The following is a 20,324-nucleotide window of genomic DNA, read 5'->3' on the forward strand; positions in this document are numbered from 1 at the left end:
GAGGCGTGCGGGAGCCGCGCTCGGCCCTCCCCGCTGCTGCTCGGCGGAGACGCGGCGGCCGGAGCCGGCGGGGAGCGGACGGAGCGTGCGGGGGAGCGGCGGCGGCGGCGGCGGGGATACCCAGGCCGTGGAGAGCAGAGCGGACGGGAGCTGGGGGGTGGAGAGAGGCGGGAACGGAGCCGCTCCCCGAGGCAGGCGTGAACGCAGAGACAAACCACAAGAAGAAACAAAGTAATAAAGAAAAGGGGAAGAGAGGTGATAAAGCGATTCCTCCGCGAGAGAAGAAAGCAACGGAGAGGGAATACGGAGAGACTCCACTCATAAAAGGAGGAGAGAAAAAGGAGTTGAAAGACTCCCCTGAGAGACGGCAAACAGAGACTGACTCTAAAACTCTCTCTCTCCCTTTGTCACACCACAAGGATTTGATGCCCCTCAGCCTGTTCACTTCTGTGTGTTCATGTTTCCCACAGGTTTCTCTTCCCCCAACCCCCCAGCAGCAGCTCAGGAGGTCAGACCTGCCACTGATGGTAATAGCAGCAGCAGCTCCTCCTGCAAGAAGAGAAAGTTAAATAACAGCAGCAACAACTCTGAGAGAGAAGAATTTGATTCCATTTCCTCCTGCTCCTCTTCTCCTTCCAAAAACAACTCATCATCATCTTCCTCCATCATCACCACCTCCTCCTGCTCCTCCTCAGGGGTTGCCTCCTCCAACCATCACCTCCAGAAGAAGCTGCGTTTTGAGGACTCCTTGGATTTTATTGGACTCGATGTGAAGATGGCCGAAGAGTCGTCTTCCTCCTCCTCTCCTGCTGCCTCTTCTCAACAGCAGCACCAACAACAGCTCAAAAATAAAAGCCTTTTAATTTCTTCAGTGGCTGTGGGGCACCATGCAAATGGCCTGACCAAAGCTGCCTCCTCTACTGTTTCCAGTTTTGCCAACAGTAAACCTGGCTCTGCTAAGAAACTAGTGATCAAGAACTTTAAAGGTAACAGGCCGTAATTTGTCACAACCTGTGAGGAGTTGGCACTCAACTTTGTGTTTTGTTTTCAACATGAAAACCAGTTGGCTTTCAAATAGGTCCAAGTTTTAGAGGAAATACTTTTCTGTGGTAAACACTTCTATACGTATTTAAAGGGGAAAATAATGTGTTATGATGCATACTTGCCCAGTCCTGTTCCTATCTTGAGCTACACTGTGCTGCTTGGGATTGTTTTTCACTGTTTTCACTCTTACCTTTTGAGAAGAAGACCTTAAGTTGTATGTTAAATGAAATGTTTTACTACATAAGTGTGTAAATCACCTTTATTCAATCTTGTAACATTTGACACTGCTTTTCTATAATCCTGATTCAGCATACAGTGTATAGTTTAGCCCAGTTTATGATAGGTCTTGGCAGAAGGGTTTTTTTTTTTCCTTTTTATTTTTATATATTGGGCCCAAGTTATATGTCTTGCTCCTCTCTGTTTTGTCTGATTATAGGTTAATCTGTGTGTGCTTGGTTTTAAATGTTGAAACTAATGTGATTATCAGGCTCTTATGGCAGATTTCCTTTCCACTTCCCCTGCTTGTCTTTAAAGTAGGTAGTTCAGAATTTTGCTGGGTGTTTTCCTTACAATATCCTTGGTGCAGCTTTTACTATTTAACCTTTTTATGGCTTTTTTTTCTGTCGTAACATATTCTTACTTTTTTTTCAAATTTAGCTTGCTTTATAACTCCTCTCAACAAACAGGTGTTAGATCTTCTAAAGTACTGTTAAAAAGTACAGAGACCAACTGACATGGAGAAATGAAGCTTTCTGCTGATGTTGCTTGATGTTCTAGTAAATAAATTACAAATAGATGTAGACAGAGAACTTCGTTTCAGGGACCTAAAATCCTGTCAGTTTGCCTATAAAATGGGTAAATTGGGAGCTTTCCTTGTTTCCTGCCTCTTACTCTCTTCTATGCTAGTCTGATAGCTTTCTTTCCTGAGTTATGTTTCTTTTCCCCCATGTGTCTGCTTTTGAGAGGCCGTTATGGTTTTTTTAAGATTTTAATATTAAAAATTATTAGATGAAAACTAATATATAAATGTACTGTTGCTACAGATGTGCTGTAAAGATATCACTGAAGGTAGGGCTTACTTTAGCCACTGTAATGTGTTACAGCAATTCATGGTTGCAGTGTAACTTCTTGCTTTAAGGTGCTCCTGATTCTCAAGAATGCTCTCCCCTCCGCTTCCCATGCTCACATGGCATCATCACTTAATGTGACTGATTATTTTCAATTTTCTATTGATGATGCATGAAGGTGAGGAATAAAGGCCACTCTTCTGCTGCTTGTACTCCGATACAGCTTTTCATGTTTAAAATACTTGCTAAATGACATGGATTGCATGTTGCTATGATCATCGCTGCTTATGAACGGGTATTTGAATCACTTGCTTAAAACATAGGTTTTGAAAATCTAGCAACTGTGATTTTTATTTATTCTCAGATCTCAAGCTGAATAATATTTTTAGTATGCCTTTATCTGTGATAGCAATAACATCCTTTACAACATAAATAACTTCTTAAAATCCAAAATCTTGCTGTTTGCTGTTGAGTAGCTTACTYGTTAATTGCTAGTGAAAACAGGCAAGTTTCACTTATGTCTGTCTCTGCAGATTCTTGTGAGACAAGTGACGTGGGGATATTGCCAATATTGTAGGAGAATGCTTGTTTATGGGGAAAAAGGAAACTTCTCTCCGTTTGTTATTTCTAGAGAAAGCATAAGGCTTTACATTTTATCTTTAAGTATGTAAAAGTTAATTTTAATACAGTATAAACTCTGGGCCATTTTAACCTGTTGGTGGCATGGATATACATGTAACTTCCCCCGCTAAATTGTCTCCCCCTTCCCTCTATCTGAGGGCATGCATATCAGAACAAAAATGGTCATTTTATTTAGTTAGAACGTACAGAATTTCAAAATAGCCACAGTATTCTGAGAATATGACTTGAGGAATCTCTCTTAGCCTGTTGTAAATGCTTTACTTCTGTTGAAGATGCTGCTCAGCAGAGGGTTCTCTGGAGAAAGAGGTCGAAAAACATAATGGACAGAATCAAATTGCAAAATTTGAGCTATGTGAACATAAGACAGGGCTTAACTCTCTTAAAAACCCACTGGTCAAACCCAAGAGAGACATCACTGAATTAGTTCAAAGCAGGAAGGTTTTCTTAGCAACCATAAAGCCTGTATTATAATTAAGCATTTCCATGTATGTTTCTTGGGGGTTTCCTTCCAAGTGTTAATACAGAGTAGAATTAAAGAGCAGTAAACTAAAAAATACCCTGTACACAACTGTGTGCTTTGGAATATTGATTATAGTGGTATCACTTTCTTGATCCATCCTGTTCAGCTTTTACGTCACTCTCATTCTGTTAGCTGTGCTGTTCCGGTAGCGAAAAGGAGTGTAATGAAGATGCAGACTGTTGCAAGTCACAGTACTGTGATTTTTGTAATTCATGCGTATGGTTTGGGCTGTAATGTGTATGCGCAACAGGGTGATATGAAAAGTAATGCTGAATATTTACAAGGCGTTACTATTTCAAATGTAAAGCAGATGCTGCTTTTACGCTAATGCTTTCTTATTCACTTATGTATAAACAAAAACTAGAGCATCAATCTATACTTTTTTTTCCTCAAAGTTGTTTTTCATTTCTGTAAAAGGTAAAATGTTCTGCTTTCACTAAATACTTTCTCAAACTCTGTCTCTCTCTATATATTTTTTAAAGATAAACCCAAATTGCCTGAAAACTACACAGATGAAACCTGGCAAAAACTGAAAGAAGCTGTAGAAGCTATCCAGAACAGTACTTCAATTAAGTACAATTTAGAGGAGCTCTATCAGGTAAGTGCTTTAAATAAAAGTTTTGTCTTTTTGCTTAAAAACAGTTTTAAGGCAATAAGGGAAACATGACATTTTGCTTGACAGTTGCTTTTCTAGCTGACAAACTTCTTTTACAACAGGTTCTCGGATCTTAATATTATCAGTAAAAGACTTGAAAGACCTGAACTAATTTTTTTTTTTATTTGCCATAAACATAATCCAAGGTATGGTTTCCTTTGCAACAGCTGACAAGAATTAAATAAGGCAAGGAGCTGTATTCCCTTTACTGCTTTTGGGTTTGTAGTGTGTAGCTGCAAAAGGAGAAGTGTGAACACTGGTCTTTAGGTTTAAAAAAAAAAAAAAAGACAATTTGGATTAAAATGTAATCCTCTGAAGACAAAATCTGCTTGTGTTTGAGGATCATAAATAATTGTATTCATTTAAAAAACAAAAATTTTTGACTTTTTAAAAGTGAAATACTATTTTTTTCATGAATTTTATTATTTTGATTTGGTTGTCATTGATTATTAGTTCTGTATGTTCTAACAACTGAGAGTCAAAATTCATTTATTCCTAATAATAATGCTGATTGTTTTGTTCTAAATGTTCTAGGAAGTGATCAGGCTTTTGAACTGCATCTCCCAAATCTTTTATAAGCTCCTCTTCTGCTTTCTCAGCTTAATGTGTTAGAGACCCTCCCCCTGCAACTTCCTAGCACTTGTATTTTTAGTGGCCTAGTAACAGTACTGCCTTAGCTAGGTATTAAGAAGCATTTACACTTTAACTGTAGTTTTAAAGCTTTTATTACCAAATTGCTTATTGGATTGGTTTCTGAGTGTATATATGCTTCTCTTCATCTGTTTCAGTGTTTTTTCTTCCCCTGTTCCCTCCTCCTTTTAATAAAAGTGCGTTTGAATGCGACTCCTATGAAGAGTTGGGGAAAAAATCCTGTTTGCATAACGTTTGGGGAAGGATTTAGGGAAGGACAAATTGCTCTTGGCATGGGCCAATTTCCTCTGCCCATTGCATTTTTAAGCTTAGGATATTCTTGAATAATGTTCAGTTAATTTAAAAACAGCTTCTTCTGCGAGTTTGTTTTAAAATAATATATGATATTGTAAAAAATCATTTTTGCAATATGTGGTGAAACTAATAAGTTACAATCCACTGTAGTTGTTGATATCAGGATGCTTAGTTTCAAATAAAAATGAATAACAGAGCAAATAACTGTTAATTTGGTACTGGAAGGATAAACAATATTGGTTAAAGATACACAGTTTTATTGAAAGCCTTACTTCTACTTCCAAGTTATCACTTATATTTCTGCTCTTTTGTACCTGATTTTATTAGTGTTTATGCTCGGAAAATAAAAGATAAGCTTTCTGTTTTAAATCTCATTTTTAACTTTGCAATAACTTAGATACTTTTCAAGGAAATAGAAAAATTTCATACTCAATCGCATTCTGTTTATTATAAACCTAAAAAAAGTCTTAATTTAAAAATAGTAATAGCAATCACTAGTGTTTTTAAATGCTAACTGAACTAATGTCGTTTCTGAACAGCTGCTTGGTAAATAGATCTGATTCCAAATATTCCTTGGCAGGCAGACATTATCCAAGCATAGAGGGGAATAGCAAAAGAATCTGCAAAAGTTCCTGCTGCACACCTCAAAATAACTTTTTGTTTGTTTGTTTTAAACAAAATTCAAGAAGCCTCACTCCATTAACTGTTGTGTCAGTAAAATTCCAATGAGGAAACATTTTGAGACTTTATTTCTTCGTGGGCCGTTAGTTTTGTACTCATTTTTCTCTTCCCCAGCAAGAGAAATAATACACATCCAAGTAGCCAAAGCTCTACAGAACTGAAAGCTTTCCACAAGTGCTTCTTTCTTAGAATGATTTTCCTTCCCTTAGTGCCAGAAAGTAAAGGTCTAGTAAGTGCTGGTGCCAGATCCCTATTTAACTTTTTCTTTTTTCTTTTTCTTTTTTTTCTTAAATCAATCATATATTTAAGTACTTCTGGAAAGCTCTGATATTCTCTCACCAGAGCTATGTTTGGTTTTTTTCCTACTTTCCCCAACACAAAAATACAGATGCAGATGCTGTAATTAAAAAAACAAAATGATGTTACTCAATGAAAATGTGACACTTTGCCTTCAGATGTTCTGACCATCCTCTGGGCACAGCTTCCCTGATCAGGAATCTTTATTCCACTAAATCAGAATACGATAATTTTGTGAACTACAGTTCCTGAAGTTGTCAGAAATTTTGGATATATTACAATTAACATTTTGTAATGTCAGTAATTAAATTTGCATGGCATAACATTTTAGTAGTGTTATGCTCCACAGAGTGAGTCTTAGTAAAAGACTTTGTATTTGTGTGCTTAGACAATTTATCCTCTACCAAAAAAAAGTAATGCCAGTAAGTCAGGCTGAACTCACAAATTAAAAGTTAAAACATTTTTTGTGGATGTTCTCAGTGAAGATGCAAAAGGTTTGTGCTTGATGTTCAAAAACTCAAATACTAACGCACACATGGTGTTTAACGTTTTGGAATTTCTGACACTCAAATGCAAAAACACAGCTGTATATAAAAATTACATAAAAATAAGTACATATTAACATGTTAATTTATTTCACTAAGTGTTAATGGGTATATGTGTTTTTCCATCTACAGTGCAAAGACTAATTCTTCTAAGGATTGGAGCAGCATGATTTAAGTAGTACTTGTTTTGAACTATAAAAATGTGGGTAGTTGAGGTTGGATGGACTGACCAGAAATTTTTACATAGAGAGTACAGCAAAGTAGCCAGTGGTGTCATAGCCTACTAGCTACAGTGAGACTGACTGGGGCTCTGCAGGTGACTAGCAAGTTCTATCTAAAATATTCATCTTCCCAGCTCTTAGTTGGCTTCTCCCAAATAAGTAGGCAAAAGGAAGAAATCTATTTATTGCACTTACTTGGAGGTCTAATCAGACTCTCTAAACTTAGTGTTTTCCATTCACTTTTTCTTCTGAAATCAAAGTAGCGTTTATTTCTTGTGTTTTGCTGCTGTTTCATTTAGAACCTGACCCTATGTACAACAGCAGAATAGAGTTGAGCGCTGTCAGTAACATGCTCTGGACAATGAACTGTATATGCTTTCATCACATGATTATATTTGGGATTTCTTTTAAGACTGAGAGTTGAATTTGTTGCTATTTCCAAATATTAAGAGCTATATACTTCAGTAATAATTAAGTTCTGGCTTTTCTAATAATCACCATTCAGACCTTAGGTACTTAGCTTGTATTTGTGTATATCAGTGTTCAGACAATGCTCTTTTGGTCTACTATATCTGTTTGTTTCTGCCAATAAGTTTATGCACATTTGGTTTTCTTTTGGGGTTTCCTGTTTTGTTTCATTTTTTAACTCCTCTATGTCCTCGAGCCAATATTAGCTGTAGTGCACGTGCTCAACTGCCTTGTTACCTCCACCCCCAGAATTATCCTTGTTGATATCCTAGGACAAACCAGGGAACGCCTTGGTTAGATCTTTTGATTGTTACTCTGCTCCACTGCAGTGGTGGCTGTTTGCTTGTTGCTGATTTTTTTCTATATAGACTGCTGGGGGACTTCAGAGTCATGGAGTGGATAGGCTGTGTATGCTTCTGGGCTACATCGTTACTGCGTGGTTGCTTACAGCTGCTGGGGAATGAACTTGATTTTCCAGTCTGTTGTTCCTATGAGTTGGTTTTACTGGCAGTTGAAGTCCCTTTCATTTATAAATAAAAGCACTAGTTGAAAATCAGATGTACCTCTCCTTTCCAGCTTCAACAGATATGTTTTACACAATAATCACACATTGCCTGTTTCTTTCTCACCCATCCACAGAGTTAAGATTGCTACAGTGCTTTCCAAATCTGGACAATTGATATCAATTGTGGAAAAGTCTGAGTTACACTTACGGGCTCTTTAAATGCTTGCTTGCTTGATCACTCTCCAAGATATGTCCCCATTAAACTTTTTTGCTTCTTGCTTAAAATCACTTGTGAAGCACAGAGACAATTCTCCTAATATATAATTATGATCTAGAAATAGGACACTTTGCTTTTGTCAGTCTACATATCTGGAATACAATTATACTGCTAAAAATTGTTCAGAATTATAACTAAATTGTTTCGGGCAAGGGGTTAAGGAATACATACACACACACACACGCATACATGTACACACACACTTGAGGGGAAGTTTAATCAAGGTAAGGACTGTGAAAGGAGTAACCCTAGCAGTGCTTTTCTACCAATGTTAGTATGGCTTGCAGAGCATGGCAGTTAATAAAATTAAGGTCTTAAGTGCCTGCTTTGAAGTATTAAACCCAGCATGCTGCTGGAACATATTAAACTAACATCCTTGCTCTTTGAGAGGCAAATCCTGCAGTTCTTAATTAGATATCAATATTCCAACTAAAACTAATAAGCCCTTAGAATCTAAGCTGCTCAGGGCATGGCTCTCTTTTGTCTCTTATTACTGTATAGTGCCACGTATCTCTGGAGTTTTGCATGCAGCTGAGGACTATGTTAAAATTAAAAGTTAGTAATTTTTGAGTGAGAAGCAGAAGAATTCAGTGTCTTTTTTTTTTTTTCCACCTTTCCTTGTAAAACCACATGTGAGAATACAAAGAGATTTCTTAGTATCTGTTTCTCTTTACTTTAGGCTGTTGAAAATCTCTGCTCCTACAAGATTTCTGCAAACTTGTATAAACAATTGAGACAGATCTGTGAAGACCACATTAAAGCACAAATTCACCAATTCAGAGAATATCCTTTTTTAACTGTTGGCAAGCCAAAATACTTTTCACCTGCCAGTATGTAGTGATAAATTTTTCACTAGTTCATGACACCAGGCAGTGGTAATCGAAACTCCTAGTTTTTGCATAATTGGGTCTGTTTTCATTTTTGCAATGTTCTCTGTGAGGTCCTGCTAGTTTCTTTATGACTGTAACCATTTGAAGTTTGTGATAAAGTTTCATTAGTATTTATGAAAGTTTGACATGTTTTTATAGAAGCTCAAATAAGACTGGGCTTTAAAACAGCTGTTTGCTGTATCACTTTGGGGGGTTTTGTATGTTGAAGTTACCTTGCTGACGTAAACATCAGTCTTGGAAAAATTAGTTCCTGTTTTCTTTTTGAAAACTGCTAGTGATCTGGAAGCCCATGATGTTGATGCTTCAGAGGATGTAAACATTGTGTTTATAAAGTTTGAGCTGAATCATACTGAAAGCACATTAAGTTGGATATTAAAGAGACTCTGTTAGTATTAGGACTATGCTGGAAACTGAGTGCAAGTCAAATTTTGTGGAAAAGAATGTCAGTTATCTCTAAACATGACCTGAAACTATAGTATCTGTGTAGTGGTAGACTCCTACATGTATTGTGGGTTGTTGGCTTTGAGGTGTGCGGGTATCTTGGGTTTGGGTGGGGGAGAGGGAGAGACTGGATAAAACATTCAAATGTATTTAGATCCTTTCTAAAAAAAAAAAAGCTCAAATACTTTTGTCATTATCAGAAAATACTACTGTTAACATCAGGACCCTCATTAAAGATAAAAATATCTAAAGATATTTAATATTTAAAAGATATTTAAGTGGTTCTGTTTGGTAGTAGATGAGTTTGTGTACTCTGTTAAATGTCTTTTATTATTTAAAAAAAAAAGTAATGTTGGTTCATTTCACTGCTTACACTACTAGTAATCATAATTTTCTTAATGATCTCTTCATGGATTCGTTGGATAGTGTCCTTTTTCTTAAGAAAATAGACAAATGTTGGCAAGATCACTGCAGACAAATGGTAAGGGTTTTTTTTTCTTTTTTTAAAGAAAATCCGTTGCATAGTTCAGCCAATGTTTTACTTATCTCTGTTCCTTTACAGATACACTGTGCTTCTGAAAGGCTTCTTTGTGAAATAAAATTGCATCTAGTTCATTAGAAATCATGCCTTGAAAATACTTGTCTGTAGMGTATTTCCCAACACATTGGTTTGATTTTGGGGGGGGGCGGGGGGAATCTCTTAGCTGTTGCTTCTATGCAGACCTTTTTTCTTTTATAGGTATTGTAGAAGGAGCTATTCTTTTATAGAGAAAGATGCTAAATGTTGTATCAGTCAACTCACTGAGATCAGTGGAATATTTTAAACAAATTGAAACTGTCTAACAAAGTGCTGCCCAAAACCTGTCAGTGAGGTTGTTTTTTTTGTTGTTGTCAAGCAGAAGTTGTGTTGCTCTTCAGTTTCAAGAGTAAAATGATTCTGGTTTTTTTTCCTTCTCACAACAGATCATGATTAGAAGCATCTTTTTGTTCTTGGATCGAACTTACGTACTTCAGAATTCAATGCTGCCATCTATTTGGTAAGGGCATGAAGGATAAAATTGAGGGAGGAATGTTTAAATTATCCTATGCTATCTTGTTGTTGGGCAGGGGTTGGCTGATTTTGTTTGTTTATATTTGTGTGTGTGCGCATAGATATGTGCACACACATACATATATACATAAAAATACTTTCTAGTGACCGGTGAATTAGATGTTGAATACATGGCTGCATGTGGCGAAGGGGGATTGTATTTTTAATCTACTTGCCATGAATTGCAGGATTCTTCTAGTATAGCTGTGACTGCAAATTTCAGCAAGTAGTTATCAACCTCTAGTTTGCAGAGTAAAAGGAAGGGCCCTGTTCAACAACTGAAGCACCAGGGTTTGACTTGCCCAGTTATTGGCTTGAACGTACCTAGTTATTGAAAGATCTTTAAGTATTTTTGAAAGGGAAAAAATACTTCAAATCAGAGCAAGTTATTCCCATTTGGATCTCTCTCTCTCTTTCTCATATATTTTAATAATTAGCAAATGGCCTACAGTGCTTTTACCACATAGCATTTGGCCCTTCACTGGGAGGTAAACTACCTGGGTTAATTTGCTTGCCACAGATTGAAGGAGTGGTGAAGGGAGGGCCTGTTTATTCAAAAAGTGTCCAGCACCCAACAATTTCAAGTTCATGGAAGGTTTCAACTGGAATGCCCAAAGCGGAGATCCCTGTCTTTCAGCTTACTGAGTTCCTCAAAGTTCTGTCTAAGAGAATTAGAGATTAGAAAGTAATGGACAAAAAGGAGTATTGTTGAACAGCTCAAACATGGAATTGGGATCCAGGATATTATTCTCTATTCCTAGCGTAGGCTGCTGTTCATTCAGTTTCAGTCATCCTGCTAACCAGGTGAAAAATAAAACTGCTGCAAAAATTGGGTGGCTGTTTAGGAAAAATGTGTGTGGGTCTTTAAAATCTGTGGTTCACTATTGACACTCTGTCAGGGTTTACTTTAGTGTGTCTGTGTTCATTCACCCTGTGAGTGATTCGGCAGCAGAGGTGAATTTGAGGAATGCATGTATGTATTGGGTTCTCCATTTGATCTAGATCAAATGTTGTCAGTAAGAATGTTTGGGGTTGATTCTTATGCAATTTATTGAAGGGCTTTATTTTCTTTCTAGGGATATGGGGCTAGAATTGTTCAGGACTCATATAATTAGTGACCAGAAGGTTCAGAATAAAACTATTGATGGCATTCTTCTGCTGATTGAGAGGGAAAGAAATGGTGAGGCTATTGACAGGAGTTTACTGCGAAGCCTTCTAAGCATGCTTTCGGACTTGCAGGTAAGTAAATTGTTTCACCTGGAAACAAATAAACAGTTTGGATTCATATTTAGAGCTCAGTAAGTTTTACCTGAATTGCTATCATGTTATTTCCCTAGATTTATCAAGATTCTTTCGAACATAGATTCTTGGAAGAGACTAACCGTCTGTATGCAGCAGAGGGACAGAGGCTTATGCAGGAACGAGAGGTATTTTGAATGTTTAGCAACATTTGTTATGCCTAGTAATGAAACATTTCTCAAGGAGAGGAACTATTCTGCTGCTTTATCCAGAATATTATTCTCACTGAGTAGCGCCATATGAGTGTGCTGGGCAATAATATGACTTTTATGTTTTATAGTGCTTTGGGAAAGCAAATTCACATGCATTTGTCTTCATGGTGCTATTGCTTTCTGCTTAAAATTGAAGCTGCTGCTGCTGTCAGACCGGTATTGTCAATATTTTTTTGTTCCTCTTGATTTTTTTAAAACATACAAGACTACTTTGACATTTTCAGGTTCCAGAATATCTTCATCATGTCAACAAGCGCTTGGAAGAAGAAGCAGACAGGATAATCACTTATTTAGATCAGAGCACGCAGTAAGTGTGATCTCTCATTGCTTTATATCTTTAACTGTTTGGCTCTATTTCTGTTGAGGGTGATCTAATAGCTACAATTTATTTCAGTTATTGATTGACCATCAAATGCATCTTTCCCACAGTTCCTTGATTACAGTAAAGCACTGTCTTGGTTCACACAACTTATTCTTATAAGCTTCTACTTATTTTGACGGAGTTGGGTATTTGGAGAAATACAGGTTGCCACCCACAGTCCAAACATCTCTCTCTTGCTAAAATGCAAATGATCAGCTGGATCTCTTTCCTACCTGGAAAAGAGAGGATCAGGGATAGAGAATTCTCAAGTAAAAGACTCTGAATATTTACATAAGAATATTTACATATTCTTAGTGGAGTGTGGGGAACTATCGAATAATGTCAGTCTTCAATCTTTGCTACTTAAAGGCAGGATTCTCTCAAATAGAATCAAGTGGAATTCCTGACTTGCAGGGTCAGAGATATTTCTCCTAATGTAACACCACAGTAGTCATGGCTGAGGGGAAATGCAGGTCAGTAGTGTAACACAACTCTTTGAACAAGTGGTAGCAACTTCTTAAAGAGCAGGTACAGAGGATCTCTCTGAGGGGACTGTGGTTTATTGCTATCTTCTTACATTTTGATTTCCTTCCTCCTTCAGCTGTTTAAAAACTTTTGGCTTGTTTAGTGGCTTCCTTCTTCCACACCATCATTAGTGACCAACTCCCTATTTTGTTTTGATATCTCTTGGATCAGTAAGCTTTATTCTTTTTTTTTTTTTCCTTTCCTCCTTGCTCTGTCTCCCAAGACATGAATCTCCTCTCACAAGGCAGGAGAGGGTATATTCTTTGACAAACTTTTTGCCCAATTTCTTCTCTGATGGAATCATTGTTCAGCTGCTTAGAGGTCATATGCAACAGGTTTGATACGTGAATTAAATCCTCAGTCAGCAAACAGATTAAAAAATTGCTTACTGGGGAGGAAAAAGTATAAATATGTGTATATTCATTTTAGGTCCTTGGCCACAGATAATTAGAGCCCTCCCAATGCCAAGTGTAGTTAATGTAATCTCAGAAAAGGATTTAAAACTGTCAATAATGGAAATAGGAAAAGTAATTCTAAACATTTTTTCTATAGGAAGCCACTAATTGCTACTGTAGAAAAGCAACTTCTAGGTGAACATTTAACAGCCATTCTTCAGAAAGGTAATCTTTCTTCTTTATAGAAATGTTTCTAATTACTGCTTCGGGGCTTTCAATTCCTGTGCTGAAAAGAAAGTGACAGATTCAGGTGCTGGGGGAGGACACGAGCTACGTCTTTCTTTAAAGCCCTTTGCCACTCAGTTCATGAAATAGCACTGACCGTTTTGCAAGAGGGCAAGTGCAAATCTCCTTGTCAGAGGTAAGGAGCCACAATGGTATCTTCAGATGCATAGCAAAACAAACGAAAAATTAGAAATGAAAATTAGAAACAAAAAATTAGGAGAAGTAGACTAAGAGTTTCTGGATTGAATGTGCTAAGTAGCATTTTGAAGAATAGAGTAGCCTTTGAATTATGGATGTACCAGAAAGAAGAAACTTTGATTACTTGCTGCTTATAAAATGCAGCTTGTTTAAAACTTAGTACAATTCAAGCAGTGAAGTATGTTGCTTCAGCTCTGCAATCGTCTCTGTGGAGTCAAGTGACCCTTTGTTGCTCTAAGTGGTAGTCTGGAGATAAATACGGGAGCAGCAAAAATGGAACAGTAATGATCAAGTTCTTACTAGCCAGATTCTGAATGAAACAGGTGTGTGAGCATCTCCATGTACATCTGTAACAGACCCTTTCTATTCGCTGAGAGGAGTGTCGAGTTAGCAATACTTTACCCATCTACTTTCTTGGAACCTTGCTGTGGAGCAGCAGGCCTTCTTTGCCAAAAACTTAAACATGAAGATATTTCTTGGCTGCTTGAACCTGCTTGCCTTTAAACATCTGTAAAGTTTATTTTCCAGCTGGAGTTGAGAGTCAGACCTCTGTCTTGCCAAGGAATGTTTCTTACTGATCAGCAGAGCATAAAATTCTCAAATCTTTAGGGAACAGTGAAGTAAAAGTAAGCAAAGGCATGCAGCCCAAGATACCCAGTCTAGTAACAGAAAGCTGTTAAGGTTTGAGCCAGTTCAGATAGCCATTCTGTGTTTCACTATTGTCTTTCAGATAAATTGGGTAATTTTCCAAAAAGCCTAATTGCTTGATTAAAAAATAGTAGCTTTGAAGAGGTCCCTTACTGTAGTAATATGCTGTGTTCTCTTTGGATTACTGTATGTTAATAACTTCTACTTAAATTCTCTCATTTGCAGGTTTAAACCATCTCCTTGATGAAAACCGAATTCAAGACCTGTCTCTTCTGTATCAGTTGTTCAGCCGGGTGAGAGGCGGAGTGCAGGTTCTCTTGCAACACTGGATTGAATACATAAAGGTACTGTTTTTGAGACTCTTGAACAGGTATCCCTATTTTATTGATGAGATTTATATACAGATATTTAAATCATCTCTAGATACTATATTGCATTTTTCTAAGCATTGAAGACTGTTTCTTGCTTATATATTTAATAGGCAGCCTTTGAAACTGTACTGGGAAAAGTACGGTAACTGTTCTAGTCGTATTGAAGAAAGTATTGAATTTCATGGAAATACATTTGGAATTCTTATCTTGTTTGTAGCTAGTTGTGGGGAACAACTAGATTTCTTCCATAGATTTTACTGGTAATGGGAGAACATTTCTATCATCTCCCTGCTAAAATTTCATGTCAGAATGAGTGGTAGCTTAGGCTTAAGTTACAACAATTGAAGTTCAAAAAACACTTGAATATCACTTAAGATCTTTCATTTTATTATTCAGTGAAAATACTATCACAGGAAGTATTGTTGTTGTGAAGGAGTGCTTTCTAATGTCATAGGATTAGTGTTAAATAAAGTTTACTTTACTGGGAGCTTTACCTGTGTAAGACCGGAGGATATAGATGTTTTAAAAGGATGCGTTCATTAATTCTGTCACATGCAAGTTTTTCTTCTGACAAAAGTTCTGAATCTGTTTGTTTATTGACAGATTGGTTTTGAATCAAAATATTAGACCTAATATTATTTCTGTTATCTCTGATTATATAGCAAACATCTTCTGGTGCTTTTATTTCTATTGTATTAGTAGAATAAATATGTGATTTTACAAATAAGACTTGAAAAAGATAATTTAGGCTTTTAGAAGTCTTGTCATTTAAATTCATTACTTCAGRCTGATTGGAGGATGTGTTTTATTTTACAGGCATTTGGTAGCACAATAGTAATTAATCCAGAAAAAGACAAAACTATGGTCCAAGAACTACTTGATTTTAAAGATAAAGTTGACCATATTATTGATGTTTGCTTTCTCAAGAATGAGAAGTTTGTAAACGCCATGAAAGAAGCATTTGAAACATTCATTAACAAAAGACCAAATAAGCCAGCTGAACTCATAGGTATTTTTCTTCAGTTTCTTCCCATGTGAGAATTGGGGTGGGGGGACAGGCAGTAATGGCCGATGCAGCTTAAATAGATGAGATATGATGGAATTGTATATTAAGACATTACGCTTAATGCATCATCAAACTGTGGGACCAACTGTGCCCTTATGATGCAGATGAATTGTTTGATAGGATACCATTAAACATCATGAATGACCTCTATTTACCAGTTCACTGCCAATGCTAAAGAAAAGTGAAAAATATTAGCACTAAGGCATTCCAGCAGTTGGCTGGTGTCCAGATTGTGAGATGACACAGGGGAGAATACTTCTAATGATTTGATTTTCAGGAGCTTACATGTCTGGAGCCCCTTATAGCGGCACAGTTGTTTATTTATGTTTTTACATATAAAAGTGAAGAGAGCTAAGGATACGCTGTACCGTAATCTCCATCATGTTATGGGGACAGAGCCTCTGTAGTTTGCAAAGAACATTGTTTACAGATTTGTATATGTTATGCCTGGTGCTCTGCACTTCTGAATACCTTAATTGTTTCCCCACACAGTGAATAACACCCATTTTGCTATGTATTGTGGTGTTAGGGGTGTGGAGTGATGCTTTTTGCCCTCCTTTTTTAAATGAATTCACTAACTGTAATGTGTTTACCAAACCATTTGAAATTAAAACAAACTGTAACCTGCTGGAGAAATTGGGCAGCATATTCAATTCAGTTAAATAACTAAGTGTTACTTATTTTTCTTCTAGATAATGATTTTTTTGCACTTTTATGTTCATGTCAGTCTATAACAAAATTGACTTTGTACTTTGACATCATAGTATGGACCAGTTTTTTTTTACATTGGCAAATATCTTTAATACTATGTACATTAATAAAGCTAGACTACTGTAATTGCTTACCTGAAAGGGGACATTAGGCTATAGCATTTTTCTAATTTTACAGCATCTATGAAAATATATCAAACTAGCTGTGGTGAAACTCATTTGAAGGTAACTTCAGGATCCTTTACATTTCAAAAGGATCTTATAATATTAGATTTAAAAACAAATACAAAATTAAATTGCCATTTAATTTAATACTAAGCAAATATTAAACTTTTTATTCCTTAACAATTTTTAGCTAAATATGTAGATTCAAAGCTTCGTGCAGGCAACAAAGAAGCTACTGATGAAGAACTTGAAAAAATGCTGGATAAAATCATGATTATATTTAGATTCATATATGGTAAGTTATTTTTTATGTGGGAACGGTTATTTAATCAATAACGTAAAGATACTTTGAAATCATTTTTGCAATCAGTCTGCATTTTTAAGCATTCATACTCTGTAGATACAGTTTGCTGGCATTGTGCTTTTTAACTAGTATGTGTGTCAGAATGCCTGTAACAAAACCTGACTCAATCTATTAAAATCTTAATGTGAAAGTTCCTATTAGCTTTACTAAGCTTTGAATTGCGCCCTTTGTAGGCAATATTTGTTTAAAAGTTCCCGAAGATTTATGTGATCGTCAACTCTGTTCTCTTACAGGAAAAGATGTTTTTGAGGCCTTTTATAAAAAAGATCTGGCAAAGAGGCTACTAGTTGGGAAAAGTGCATCAGTAGATGCTGAAAAATCTATGCTTTCCAAACTCAAACATGGTAAATATCTATACTTCTTCTAGCTTGCTTTCTTCAAGCTTGCTTTCTTTTTTTAAAAGGTTAGTTTAACTGCACTTCCCAGAAGTGCTGATTGTTTTGCTCTGCTCATAATAGGGCAAAATTCTTTGTGCGCAAGTCCTGAATGACTCTGGTGTACTTGGGAAGCTTTTAGTTTAGTAATTATAGCAATAATAGGCAAAAATCTTTAGCTTTAAGTTCACTGTGTCTTGCTTTTTGGTATAGAGTTGAGGTGCTTCTGCAGAATAAATCTGATATGTTCAGAAAACTTGAGGATCACTTTTTCCTCTTGTCACTTACTGAGATCTGAATATGAGATCTGAAACACRAAACTGCCAGCTAGCAGTCTTCTAGTCTGGTCTTCATTGCTTCATAGTGTGGAGTCTTTGGGTGATTAAAAACAAGATTTTTAGAACTTGACCTTGATTCATGATCAAGAGACGAGGTTTGCTAGGAAAATGATTGAAATTAGAATTACAGTCTGAGTGACACATTGCCAGTGGAGTCCTAGGATGTTCAAACAGTTATGTTTGTGTGGAAAAACACTGGGTTGCCAAAACAGCTGCCACATTAAGACATATTTCCCCACCCCACCGCCCTTTTTATTTTTAATAAACTTATTCTGTATCTTAATTGGAATTTAGGTCTGTATTTAAGAATACTTGCTGAAATAGGTTTTCTTGCCTCAAAGTGCATTCTGGTATTTAGAATAACTACTCTATGGTGTTGAAAATAAGCAAGATTTAACTTTTAGGAATGAAATTTCCTCTCTTGTAGAATGTGGAGCTGCTTTCACCAGCAAACTTGAAGGAATGTTTAAAGATATGGAGCTTTCAAAAGACATAATGATACAATTTAAACAGGTATTGCTGGAAAGCCTGCCATGGCTCCTTCATTTACTTTGTTTTTTGAATGAATTATTCTCAGAAGGCCTAATATGAGAGTGCAGGATGTCTTTACTTGTGAATGTTTCTATTGTAATTGAGTTAAATTCCTTTCGAATTACTCTTGTTGTCTATAATGCTCTTTCGCTACAGAGAAAAGGGCTTTGTAGGTGATTGCTTTCAAAGGGAGTGGACAAAAGCCCAATTAGGAAAACAGCTACCACTGAAAATCAGTGGGAGTTGATTACTTAATTTCTGTCTGTGCCTTTTGAAAATTTTACTGAATTTATTAATGGTTTTCCTGAATTGCAAAGCAGAAAATCTGCAACAAGGAGCTGCTTCTTTTAATAATAATAGTATAAAGGTATTAAAAGAAGAGTTATAAACTTATAAAACATTTTAACACTACTATATTCTGATGGAACTGGCTTGTAAGTTTAGTGGTTTAATTGACCAGTGATGCCAGAAGAATACTTCTGCCTGTTATTTCTGGCAGTTGCTTAATATTTTGAATACAAGCAAAGTCTAACTTCCTTTCTTTCATTCACACATCTTATAATTAGGTGCATCTTCACATCAGCCTGCTAAAACACTTCTTTTGCTGGTGGATTTTTCCTGTAATGTGCCTTTAAGACCATCTGAAAGGCGCTTTCTCTGACCTTAATTTTCTTCCATGTAACTTGCATTTTAGATAGCAAAGACATCATAAGATCACTTACTCTGTGTGGGTAGCACTCATAATGCCTGGTTTTTTTACTAGCTTATCAGCTGTACCTGAAATAAGTTTAACAAACATTGCTTTATTGCAATTTACTTTGCTTCTTTCTACAGTATATGCAAAATCAGAATGTACCCGGAAACATTGAACTCACAGTGAATATACTGACTATGGGTTATTGGCCAACCTATGTGCCTATGGAGGTCCATTTGCCCCCAGAGGTAATGAATATACACACACAGTATATCCAGTGTTTACATATCAGTAATGCATCTTGATATCACCTAGCAACTTGGTTTTTAAATATGCATATAGTCTTTAGGAAGAATTATACAAGTGTCTTTTTAAATAAAGCTTGTTTCCTTTTCTTGCATTTCCCTTTATTTTTCTAAGCCTTTATTTAAGGTTCATTTGATCGTGAGAGAGGGAAGCATGCTTTTGAAGTGAAATTTGTTTTGTTTTTAGATGGTAAAACTGCAGGAGATTTTCAAGACCTTTTATTTAGGAAAACACAGTGGTAGGAAACTTCAGTGGCAGTCAACACTAGGACACTGTGTACTAAAAGCAGAGTTTAAAGAGGTGAGTGTCTTGCTTTTCTTTTATTCCTGTTACTTTGTCAGTTCCAAGTTTCTGAGCTGTACCTTAGGGATAGATAGAAAAGCTTTTTTTTTTGCAATCATAGAAAAGTTAGCACTGTTTTTGCATTTACTCTTAATATATGACTTCTTGCTGTCATCTCTGGATATGGTAGTTTCTGAAATATGTGTTAAGGTATAAGAAGAAGCATCTGATTTCTGTATTAGGGGAGGAAAAATTTGTTGGTTACTGCTTGGGGAAAATATCTTGTGGGTTTGGTTCCATATTAAAAATGATTCTAATTTTTTAATACTAAAAATTGGACCTTGTTCCATAGATGACCTTGCTTAATCTGACAACTTTAAGCATGCTTACTATAGGTTCTTCACTACTAAAATAAAGAGAAGTTTTGGATTGTACAAGAATATAACTGTTTTTAGAGGGCTTCCAATTACTCCTCTTCAATATTTCTTCATTGGCACAAGTATATTTCAAGAAAAAATAGAACAGAATGGAATAGAAATACTTACCTGCTCCATTTTTCAGAAGAATGTTAATGATAGAATAAGTATTATCAAACCTGGTTATTTCAAAGATCCTTTAGTTCCTAATACTGTGTTTTTAAACTAATGCTTGTCTTAATCTTTGGATTAAAACTGTTTCAAAGTGTAGTTCTCAGCACTCAATGGCTTTGAGATTTTTCTTGAGTGTGTTGATGCATATCTTGGTGAGTTTTGTCAGTGGATGCGATAGTCTAGCCTTCTGACCTCTAGTTTACTCTGCATTTCACCGTTAACACAAGATGAGCAGTAACTTTTATTCTTTCATATTCCCAAATGAATAAAATAGCAATCACTTTCTTTAAGTGATTCCCCTCCTGCCCACTTCCCCCCCCCC

At 36.3% G+C, this 20,324-nt stretch overlaps 1 protein-coding gene across 3 annotated transcripts; it reads left to right on the plus strand.

The window, feature by feature from the left end:
- Positions 1 to 67: 67 nt before the first annotated feature.
- LOC112977303 (cullin-4B-like) lies at positions 68 to 20,275 on the plus strand. 3 transcript variants are annotated; one of them, XM_026089519.1, is made up of 16 exons: positions 70 to 986; positions 3,756 to 3,871; positions 8,547 to 8,650; positions 9,610 to 9,679; positions 10,162 to 10,235; positions 11,365 to 11,527; positions 11,626 to 11,715; positions 12,024 to 12,106; positions 13,238 to 13,305; positions 14,437 to 14,555; positions 15,399 to 15,591; positions 16,714 to 16,818; positions 17,121 to 17,231; positions 18,027 to 18,112; positions 18,965 to 19,072; positions 19,317 to 20,273. In XM_026089519.1, the coding sequence occupies exons 1-16, from the start codon at positions 458 to 460 to the stop codon at positions 19,626 to 19,628; spliced, it is 2,331 nt and encodes a 776-aa protein (XP_025945304.1). In that variant the 5' UTR covers positions 70 to 457; the 3' UTR covers positions 19,629 to 20,273. The 3 variants fall into 3 exon arrangements, 2 of the variants coding, with proteins under 2 accessions (XP_025945305.1, XP_025945304.1); XR_003257453.1 differs by lacking the exon at positions 18,027 to 18,112 and having other exon boundaries at positions 71 to 986; positions 19,317 to 19,409; XM_026089520.1 differs by lacking the exons at positions 8,547 to 8,650; positions 9,610 to 9,679 and having other exon boundaries at positions 68 to 986; positions 19,317 to 20,275.
- Positions 20,276 to 20,324: the final 49 nt, after the last annotated feature.

This window comes from Apteryx rowi, unplaced genomic scaffold (assembly GCF_003343035.1).
Source record: "Apteryx rowi isolate R43461 unplaced genomic scaffold, aptRow1 scaffold_82, whole genome shotgun sequence".
NCBI lineage: Eukaryota > Metazoa > Chordata > Aves > Apterygiformes > Apterygidae > Apteryx > Apteryx rowi.